Genomic DNA, 11,051 nt, shown 5'->3' on the forward strand with positions numbered 1-11,051 from the left:
GTGAAAGTTTTGACCCCTTTACCATTGGAGCTGTCGCTCCGCTCGAGCGCCCGATGCCTTGAAAAGCGGCGAAGAGAGCTCACGAAGATTGGAAGACTCGCTCTTTTGCTCGGCAGCAGCTCGCCGAATGCAAAATATGCCGTTTTCGGGTATTCCAAAAACAAGTTTTCGGCCAACTTTTCATTTCAGGCCGCTTTCTGCTGCCGCTACGGGCCACCTTTTTCTCTTTCTCTTGCGGTTTTCAAGTAAGTGATATATATAAATCCAATATTTTTTTGCCCACCGTCTGTGTGGTGTCAAGGTAACTGGTGACGTAGATCGGTGGTGGTGGCCTGCCGGATACCGAGCGAACTACCTCAACGATTGCCTAATTTCGATTGTTATTCCAAAAGGGTTCGCGTCCGGCTGTGAGTCAGCTAACGGCTTTTTTGGCCACGCTTGTTATTCTGGCCAATGCATTGGAAAATTAAATTATGATCGCCAGCCGCTTATGCAATCCCTAATGACATAATGCACACACTTAACGGGCCACGAGGTGTGTACAATATGGGCGGTGTGTTTTTTCATTTTATTGACCTTTGTGTGTGCGAGGCGTAAATAAATTTAATTCGGTTATCAAGTCAACTTTTGTTTCTCTGAAGCGTTTAGAAAAGGTTTCGCTTTTAATTGAGTCATTTACAGTTTCAAGTTCGTTGCCTAAGTCTTTTGTTTCTAGGGTAAATGAATTTAAAGTAAATCAATAACAATGTGTTGATTGTTGATAATGCATAATAATATTCACTGCTGCTGTAAGAATGAATTGTGAAAGTTTTTGTATTGTTATTAAAAATAACTTTAAAAATTTGTAGGAATTCAATTGAATGCAATATACTGGCAATTTTATAAGAAAAAGGTATCTCAATTTGGGTTATATTTTTTAATTAGCTACATATCAAGAAAATTATCAATTACCATAATTGTTTAAATGCAGTGATAATTTTTTAAATGCAGTTTTCCTAACTTCTTTCAAAACCAAATTAATCAAATTAAGACACGTGCCAGGAAAATGTCCCAATTTTGTGTTATTTGAGGTTGTTTCCACCAAACTTCATTTAATGATTTCAGCCCAATTTTCAAATGCCTTGGGCTAGTAATTCCATCTGCCCATTGCACAACCCAAGCAAATAAAGAAAAGCAAACAACTTTGTGCCAATTTCCTAGCAACAATTTGATCAATTTGCCAAAGTGCCAAACGCAAAAGTAAATTTGTCGCCCGCCACTCTCGATTTTGCACAAAAGAGATGTGTCTTTTGGACCACTCCACCAATTTCCGATGATGAAATGGCATAAAAATGCCAATTCAAAGCGGGCAAGTGAAACGAGCAAGCACAAGCCAAAAAAGTGATTAAGTAGAAATGCCCAAATCCAAGCGAGATACAACATGGTTGGCCGACAATTGGACAAAGCCGATCCCAAATGCTAAGAAAGTAATCGGCGATTGCTATGAACTTTCATTTAAATATATATCTCCACAGGTACGCACCTTGGCTGCCCAAGCGATGACATCGAAAGAAATCGAAAGTTCCGCCTTTTGCCTTCGGGTTTCGATTTCATTCAGAGTCAATCTCGGCCAGGGCACGGCAACGCCCCGGATTTGGATTTCCACGCCCCTAGTGAATCACCCGCAGCTCCGTGACGTAGATCCTCTGGCACCTCGCCACATGAGCTAGTAACATTATCGCCCCCAGTTACGCTTCCAAATCGAAATTGGGTCAGGGACGTGCCTGGCATGCTAATTGCACCGTGATCCGTCTCGGCTGACGCACTCGTACGTGCGTGGTCTGGCCCTCATCCAGTGGCTTCTTTTGGGCTTTCGTTCGTTTCTAGAAAATTGAGCAACTTCTGGGCCCGCATTTTGGGGCTCAGGTCGAGCGAAGTTGGGAAAGGCAATGGTTTTCGGCTGGAGAACGCGGTCGTGATGCAATCTTTCTGGGGAAAGTGAGGCAATGCCGGGAGAAGTGGAAAGTATTTCATAATAAAATTAAATCAGAGTATGAATTTATTTGTGAGTGTGTAGAATGAAATAATTTTAACGTTTAAATATTACTTATAAATAATAATAATTTATATTACTTTAAAAGGGTATGCTTTTAGGTTTATATAAAAAATTCTTCTGAACCTCGATGGCTACAAAAAACATAAATAATAAGATGTTGAAACGTTTTACTGCCAGTCTAAAAATATCTTTACAAAGTTACCAGCTGTCGAACCTTTCCTCGGTTATCCATTTCACCTCCTAAAGTAACAAAAGTAACAAAATAATCCCGGCTTCATTCAGTTAATTTCGTTTCATTTTTGTGTGGATAAAAACCAGTTGCTACCACAGATTTGCACAACTCCCCGCTTTTCTTTCTTTTTTTGGAGCCGCTAAGTCAGTGCAGTTATAACGGTGCACAATCTGGGCGCTTATTGTTTATAAACAAATTATTGTGGACCATGGCCCGGCCCAGACAATCATGTCAATCATTATGCAAGTCGCACTCCGGCCGGAGCTGCAACCCCGGGCCCGGTCATCGAGCTCGAGCTCAATGGAATCGCCACGCTTTTTACTTTCCTTTTCTTTTGTCAGTCGCTGGGCTGCAATTTACTGGCCTTTTTTGTTACTGTTCACTCAATCCGCCGCTGGCGGCTTTTCCGCTGGGCTGTCGCCAGCCCTAAATCACATTTATAAAGACAATGAACCTGGCTCTTAGATGCCAACTGGCTGAACTCGAAGACAGAAGGGCAGTACACAGGTGTACATCAGTTGAAAGTTTAGCGGGAGGCCATGAAATTTGCTACCATTAAATTTAGATTGCTGATAACCTTTTGTAGATAACTAATATCTAATCTGTGCGGCAGTTTTCTTCAGCAAAGTTATAATTTAATCTGTATTTTAGGAATAACAATTAAAAAACTTGTCATAAAGTGGAATGTTATACCTCAAAATGCTCGCAATGAACCACCCAATTAATTGGTATTCAAAACTGGAAATTTTAAAATTTTCAGATTTTTCGAAAATTAAGGTGATGTAACCCCTTACCAAAAATGCAAAAATAAGAAAAAAAATTTTTTTTCAAATTGATAAAAATTTTGAAAGTAATAAATAGCTTCAGTAACTTTCTGCACAAAACTGTGATTTTTTTATCTCTTTTTTCATTTTGACGGAAAATCATGTTCGTACAACAATGAGCTCATATTTTCTTTCAGTGTGCGCAAAACATGTCAATTGATTTTGAGTTTGGTTTCGGTCCACGCTCGATGGCTGCTGCGCCCTTTTTGGCCATTTCTTCGACTTGGGCCGCATAAATGGCGCTTAATTATTATTTTATGCATATGACTTGCGGCCGGGATGGGGTCGGCTGGAAGTCGGATGGAGTCGAGCATGGACGGAGCCTGAGTCATGCGCCATATATCACTTTCACTCGCAAAAAAAAAAGACATGGCATAGCAAAACGGCAAGAAATCTCAATCGGGCAACGAAAAGCCAGACGCAGACAGCCAAAGGCGTGTCTGGCTCCCAGGAACAACGGCTAAAAGATATATACACAAACATGTCGCATTACAAGCCGATCAGCCCCGATTTTTTATGCGATCCTCCGTGGACGATTTGCTTTTAATTGCGAACGACAGAGCGGCTGCATAAGCCCCATAAACTCAAGTTAAGACTGCAGTTGAAGGCGCTGAAAGGTCTTAAGTCCGCGCGATTGCATAAGCCACTTAGTTTTGCCAAAAAGAAAAGATAGTTTTCTAAAGAAATGGGGTATACAATGGCTGTTTGTTAGCTTCGATCGAAATCCCATTTCGAATTCCGTCAGATTGCCAGGCGAAGATCAATATTGATTGTAGACAGTTGGAAATTATGTGTATCTTTCGATTAGACTCTGCATTTAGCACACACTCGAGTGTTTTCACTTTCATCTCATGGGCCCAAGTTGTGATTTTTTGAATTTCGGTGGTATCTGTGAACTGTGCGTATGCAAATTAGGTAGCGACAACAAGGCGCAGAAATACCGTAAGTGGCCAAAAGCAAAATCTCTGCTACAGATATGAAAAAAGATGCCTGAAAGATACACACAGTTAACCGTTTTTACTTTTTTTTTTTTTTTTGGTTTTTTGCCAAATGAAAGAGAAATTGTGTGCGACGGCACCAAGATTCGTTTTTTATATATATGTATATAGTATGCTAATTGGCGCGCTAGCTGAAGCTTAAAGTCATAAATGCCTAGCTCAAAAGTCGTAAGCAAGAGCATTATGATTTAATCAGGCTGCTGGAAAAGGGGCAAAGATTACCTAAGGTTTTTATGACTATAGATAAAAACCACTTATTGGTGATAAATACTTGCATTTATGTGATTAAAGTTCGTAGTTCTGTTGATAAGATGATAAGATCACATATCAAATTAAACTAAACAAACTATCAAAGTAAAACAATATTTTGTTATGTCTTGGTATTAAAAGAATTATCTAGAGTCCCTAGGCCTACTTAAATATTAAATCATTAATCTGCTGAATACTATATTTTTAATAAATATGAAAATGGGGGAGAAATCTCTTCCAAAATAGTATCTAAATATTTACCAAGCCATGCTAATTTAACGACTGATTAAGCCCATGCTGTGATTCCACATGCGAATATATTATAAATTTGGCATAGCGGAAAGCATGGCATTCGTGAAATATGGCTGCTTTCTTTCGATCTTTCTAAGGTTGGATAACATATGGCTTTGTTGTGTGGGATTTTTAAACGTTGCGCAATTCGGCAAGGTGAAACATTTGTCCCTCTTAAATATCAAAGGCATTTGCAAAATGCATTAATCATTTATGTTTCGACCGAGTGTGATCTCAGAATACACCTATTAAGTGAAAAGCAGGAGGAATTTAACACCTATTAAAACGGTTTGGTTTCGCTTTTCGGGGGCCTTTTGCTTTTGCTTTCATTGGAAGCCAAGTTAATTGAATATAAGGCTCTGAACCGAGGTTAATGGTTGCGCATTGGATGCGTTTTTCAGCATTATTAATTGCATTTTAATGCTATTTATATCGGAGCAAGGGTATATCATTAGGCCACTCTCGTCGTCTTGGGGTTACTTAATGACCCTCGGTCGAAAGATCTTTTCAGCTTTTTGCCTTTTCAGCCACGAAACTGTGAAAGAGAAATGCCTCTGAGCCAGAAAGAGATGCGGAGAAAGCATGGCAGCAAGTAGCAACATCGACATCGTACCAAAATCAAACCAACTGCAACAATTCGCCAACGTACAAGAGCAACAACAACCACGGGAACAGGTGAACCTACTCGCATACCCACCTGGATATTTTCCATTTGTCTGCCTTTTTTCATCTGAGTGTATGCAAATCCGCTGGGTGATTACTTTCGATTGCTGTACTGCTGAAAGGTTGCAGCCTGCTGATTAAGTTGCTGTCCGAGATTTGTTCACGCTGCTTGATTTGCCTTTGAATAATCATGTACATTTTATAGGTTTCAGCTCGTCGAGATATTGAGTTCATTTATAGCTATTTAAGAGTTTTCACTATTTTCACTATATATTAAATGGAGAGGTTCGAATTTAATTTAGATAATTAAATTATTTCCTTCCAAGACTCTAATACAATATAAAATTTGATATTTTGTAAGGAAATATATATTTGTATTTCAATATATTTTGCTCATTAAATTAATATTTAGAAAATTATGCTTCATTAATTTTGAAACAAAATTATTAATTGATTTATTGGATTTCCTGTACATTTCGTTTATAAAATTAAATAAAACTATTTTTTCTAAATATTTCTACAAGTAACGGTCTATTATACATAAATTTGACTCATTTCTTCTACATCATTTTACACAAATGTGGCCAGGCCTGTTTATTAAGTATGCCTTACAACACTGCCTGCATCAGCTGATTGATCCCGCACTTTCAACACTCTTTGCGCCAAAAATCGAACTGCGTGTAATTGTGTGCGTGTGCGACTCCGAATGTTTTTGGTTTCTTATTATTATTAAAAAAAATCAACTGACCCAGAAATATGAGTGAATCGCTTGCAGAAACTGCAGCTGCAGCGGAAAATGAAGAGCAGGCCGACGACTCGATGGAAAAGCTGGTCTTCGACGAGGAAGACGAGCAGATGGTCTCCGGCGAAGATTTACTGGGTGGCAAGAGTTTGATGATGTCGGATGACAGCGAAACCGAAGATGGAACCCAGGAAAAGGCCCTAAAGGTATCACCCAAGAACAGGCGCCGAAGGATGATGGACAGTGACCAGGAAGATGAACCCCTGGAGCAAGGAAAGGATGATTCCACAAAAAACAACGAAGATGTGGAGGAGGAGATGGCTTCCAGGCCGAAAAAGAAGGTATGCGCCATCATAGATTCGGATAATGATGATGAGCAGCAGGCGGACAAAAAGACGCAGAAGGAGGAGGAGAAGCATACCGTCAAAAAAAGCAAGAAGAAGCGATCCCAGGTGAATGACGAACAGGAGGAGCAGGAGGAACCTGTTAAACCTAATAAGACAAAGAAGGCGGTAAAGAATAAGAAGCTGACCCAAGCAGACAAGGCGGAGGATGACCAGGATAACTCTTCCAAGGAGGATAAACCAAAAAAAGTGGTCAAAAATAAGAAACAAACGGCTAAAGAGGATAAAGCCCAAGCAAACGAAGAGGACGATCACCATCAACAAGATGAGAAACCTGCAAAGACACAAAAGTCAAAAAAGTTGTCCAAGAAAAAGATGCAACAAGAGGATGATAAGGAGGACAATGGCACTGCACAGGAGAAGAAGAAACCTCCACCAAAATCAAGGGCAAAGAAGACCGACAAATCTAAAATAGATTCCCAAATAGACAAAGAAGATGATCTGCAAATGGATGTTGATGAAGACCCTAAAATGGACCAAGAAGATCAAGAGCCTAATAAATCAGCCAAGAAAATTAATAAGGGCAGTAAGGAAAAGATAGGTGGAGACCACGAACACCAAGTGCAAAAGAAGCCACTCAAGAAAAACAAGAAAATTAAGTCGGATAATATTGACACCATGGAGGATAAGGATGAGATAGTAAGGCCGAAAAAGATGGCCAAGAAAAACAAACAGAAAGTACTGAGCGATGACGAGTCAGAGGAAAATCAGGATGAAAAGGTAGAGGATCAGGACCTCAAGAAAATGGGCGGTGAAAATGAGCCGGAAATGGGCAGCGATAAGGAAGATCAGGAAATGCAGGAACCTCCCAAAAAAGCAAAGAAAAATAAGCAACGAATGGACAGTGAAAGCGAAGATGAAATCCCGAAAACCGAAAGCGGGGAAGAAACCAGTTCACCCAAAAACAAACTGAAAGGGTTGGTGGACTCCGAATCTGAACCGGAAGAAGCTGCCGCGGAAGTAAGTCCCGTCAAGAACAAACTTAAAGGGTTGGTGGACTCGGAATCGGAACCAGAGCTAGACAATCCAGAGGAATCTGCAGGAGAACAGGAAGCGCCCATGGAAAGCGCTCTCTCCAGAGAGAAACCTAAGAAGCCCAAAGTTGTTCGCGTGAGTTTTTAAATTATAAGATGGCTATAATATAGTTTAATACATACTTTCATATAATTAGGAATCAGCTAAGAAAGCGTTGGAGGGGATGCAGGCCATCCAAAGTGAACAGCAGCGATTGCACCGCGAGGCGCACATCAATGTGCCCTATCATCAGCCGAAACCAAGGACACTGAAGGAGTTTCTTAGCCGACGAACCATTAATGCTCCACTGGCCACGGCTCTGGCTGGAGGAAGTCCCATGCCCAGCAGGCAGCCAAGGAAGTCAGTGGGACTGCGGATGACCAGGGAGGAATTAGAGGCTTATGCGTAAGTTAAATGGGCCTTTAAAATACTGTTTTAACCAACTCTATTGTTTAGAAAACTTATGGAGGATCGCGCCAAAGAAGCTACCGAGTTCTTTAAGTCTGAATCAGAGCCAGATGAGGAGGATGATTCGGAGAATGAAGAACCTATGGAATTAAAAGATAATCCAGGTGTTATGGATGAGATGCTGGATAATCCAAAAACTCCAGAAGAGCCCAAGAACGACACAGAGGACATGACCAGCGAAGCAGTTATTGAGGAACCTGTCCTGGGTGAAGACAAACCAGATAGTCCCGTCGGGGAAGAAGCAATGGTGGCAGATTCTATTAATGAAGAAGAACCCATTCCCTCCACCTCTACTGCAGCTGCCCTAAAATTCGCAGATAACTTGGAAATTCATCAAGAGACTAATACGACATCCCCCAGCAAAGTCTGTCTGGTTACAGAAGTGGTGGAACTGCCCAAGCTGGACTTGAGCACCATCAACATAACACCGCCCTCTAAGCCAGCAACTCCTAAGATCAGCGAAGTTATTCGCCGGCTGAAGATTGAGAAAAGCTTAGATGAGAGCCCTTCGCTGAAAGGCGATCCCAACATGGTTATTGATTTGGAAACGGGTGATATGTTCGCCAAAAAACCAACTGGTGTGGATGATCTGCTAAACCGTCTGATGAAAACGCGAGAAGCTAAAAAGCACAAGACCACAGAGACTGTCAAGTATGTAGACCTCTTTGCCATCGTTTTCAGCCAGATAACTTTGATACATTTTTCTTAGCATCCTTACAACTGAACATGGCAAGCTGGAGATGTCCAAGGTGAGCATTCACCTGCACGAAGAGGAAATTGCAAAGGAACCAAAGCCAGGAGCGGGTTACTTGAAAATGCAGGAACATCTCAAAACCCTTATCACTAAGAAACGCATGGAGGACCTGCGCAAGAAGCAGGCTGAAGAACAGGAGAAAATGGCAGAAGATGAGGAGGAAGGCATGGATGTGGATGAGGAGTACGAACCGGAAGATAAACCTGGTTATGCTGAAGTAACTATTAATGAAGATGAGGAAATCATAGATAAAGTTGATAGCATTGCTGAGGATGATGACGATGCTGAAGAAAACAAAAACGATGCAGACGAAGACCCCGAAGACAATCCAGTTGAAGACATTGAGGATGAGGAAAATGACAGTGAAAGTGAGCAGGAATGTGAAGTGGACCCACAGCCAGAAACGCAAACCAGAAAGAAGAACCGCATCATTAAAGCCTTCGAGGACGACAACTCCGATGAAGATGATCTCGACCTGCTGCAAACTCCGAAGCCAAGCAATGTTGCTCCCATAACCGCTACTCAGTTGCAATTATCCGCCCACAAGCTTTTCGATGTGGAGACCCGACGCACGGCCAGCGACGAGGAGAATGAACTGCTGGATCTGTGTTCCGGCCAGTTTCCGCAGACCCAGACGCTTTCCTCCGCCGCTCCTTCGGTGGATCCAGCTGTGATCAGTCAGATTCCCATGACACAGTTTGGCGGCAGCAGCCAGGTAGCAGACGAACTGGAGGGTCTGTGTTCTGGTACCTTCGCAACCCAGTTGCCATCACAAGCAACCACTCAACAGCCGGAACAGGAGGAAGAATCCGAATTACCGGCAGCAGTAGCGAACAGAATAGTATCCAGCGACGAAGAAGCACAGGTGGATGTCTTGGAAGTCGATAAGCCAAGAAACAAAAAGCTCACCAAGAAAAGGCCAAAGAAAAAGGCCAAATTGGGCTTCTCGGATGATGAAGATAGCGATGGTGAAGTTGAGGAATTCGAGGAGGAAAGTGACGCAGAGCCAGTGGAGGAAATTCCGGAAACCTTTGTAGACTACGATTCCGAGGAAAATGAAATTGTTGTGGAGATGACCAAGAAGGATCGTAAAATACGAGCCGCCAACTTTGTGGACAAAGAAGCAGAGCTGTCTGAATCCGAATGGGGATCTGCCGATGAGGATGAGAAGAACATGGACGAGTACGACATTGAGTTGGGCGACGAAGATCAGTTCGATCGTGATAAACTGCGGCATGAGCTTGGCCAGATACATGCGTAAGTAGAACAAAAATTCTACTTCTTTAAAATACTTTAATCGTATTTCTTGTGTGACAGTCGTAAAATGATGGATCAGGATATTCGGGAAGTGCGCAAGATCAAGGAATTGCTCTTCGAAGAGGAGGAGGAGGGAGCGAATCGCCAGCGCCAATTCCGTTGGAAGAACGTGGAGGCCGGATTCAGTCTAGACGATAATCGACCCGACAATGGTGAAGGAAACGACGGCAGTGGCGATGAGGAGAACGAGCATCTGTGGCGAAAAATACGCTATGAACGCGAGCAGCTTCTCTTAGAGAAGGGTTTAAAACCGGTGCGCAAATTCGCTTATTTTTTTAGTTCTGTTCGCTAACACATCTTCATCTTTTAGGAGGTGGCCTCACCGCTTTCCACGTCCGTGATAAACACCAGTAACAATGGTAATTCGCCGGCCATTCGCCGACTGAACATAATTTCCTCTAAGAAGACAACCGTGGAGGTGAAGAAAAGTTCTCCATTCCTGATCTCAAAAACAATTGCTGGCAAGCAGCAGAAGAGCGCTGTTCGTGGCTCCTTTTTAGTTCGGGACCAGCAGACGCTCACCAAACTGGCAGGACTCACAAAAGGAACCTCCGGCGATGTGGACGCCGCGGAGGGCACAATTTCAGTGAAGTCAGCGAAGGCTAAAAACTTTGTTTTTGCCACGTTAACGGAGGAGGAACATGAGGTGGGAACTTACTATGTTCTTTTGATTATAATTACTTTAAATCAAATTAATTACATTTCAGAATCGAAAAAGAAAAGCTGCCGATATACTGAATAGCAGCACGGAGACGGGGGTAAACTTCATGAAGAAACCAAAGATGGAGCCTCGGAGAGACAAGTGCCTAATAGATCAGCTCCTTTGATCGATTCTTCTTTTAAGCTAAGACACATCATAAATGTACATTATAGAAGTTAGACTGCTAAGATAGTTAATAGGAGTGAATAAAAATAAGTTACATTTTATATTTGCTTAGATAGAAACAGTACAAATTGGTTATACTGCCCTCCTATAACTGGAATATTACTTACATTTTATGTGTGATTGTTGTGAAATTTGGTATGTATGAAGCTTATGCTTAGGAATTTGCATGTATAT

The 11,051-nt window shown here is 41.8% G+C and overlaps 1 protein-coding gene across 1 annotated transcript; it reads left to right on the forward strand.

The window, feature by feature from the left end:
* The first annotated feature begins 5,909 nt into the window (after positions 1–5,909).
* Positions 5,910–10,918, forward strand: LOC6736767 (claspin). The gene is made up of 7 exons (XM_016170846.3): positions 5,910–7,548; positions 7,610–7,857; positions 7,909–8,571; positions 8,630–9,931; positions 9,992–10,244; positions 10,302–10,637; positions 10,699–10,918. Exons 1-7 carry the CDS (start codon positions 6,049–6,051, stop codon positions 10,816–10,818), a joined length of 4,422 nt encoding a protein of 1,473 aa, XP_016030391.1. The 5' UTR covers positions 5,910–6,048; the 3' UTR covers positions 10,819–10,918.
* The last annotated feature ends 133 nt before the right edge of the window (positions 10,919–11,051 follow it).

This window comes from Drosophila simulans, chromosome 3L (assembly GCF_016746395.2).
Source record: "Drosophila simulans strain w501 chromosome 3L, Prin_Dsim_3.1, whole genome shotgun sequence".
Taxonomy (NCBI): domain Eukaryota; kingdom Metazoa; phylum Arthropoda; class Insecta; order Diptera; family Drosophilidae; genus Drosophila; species Drosophila simulans.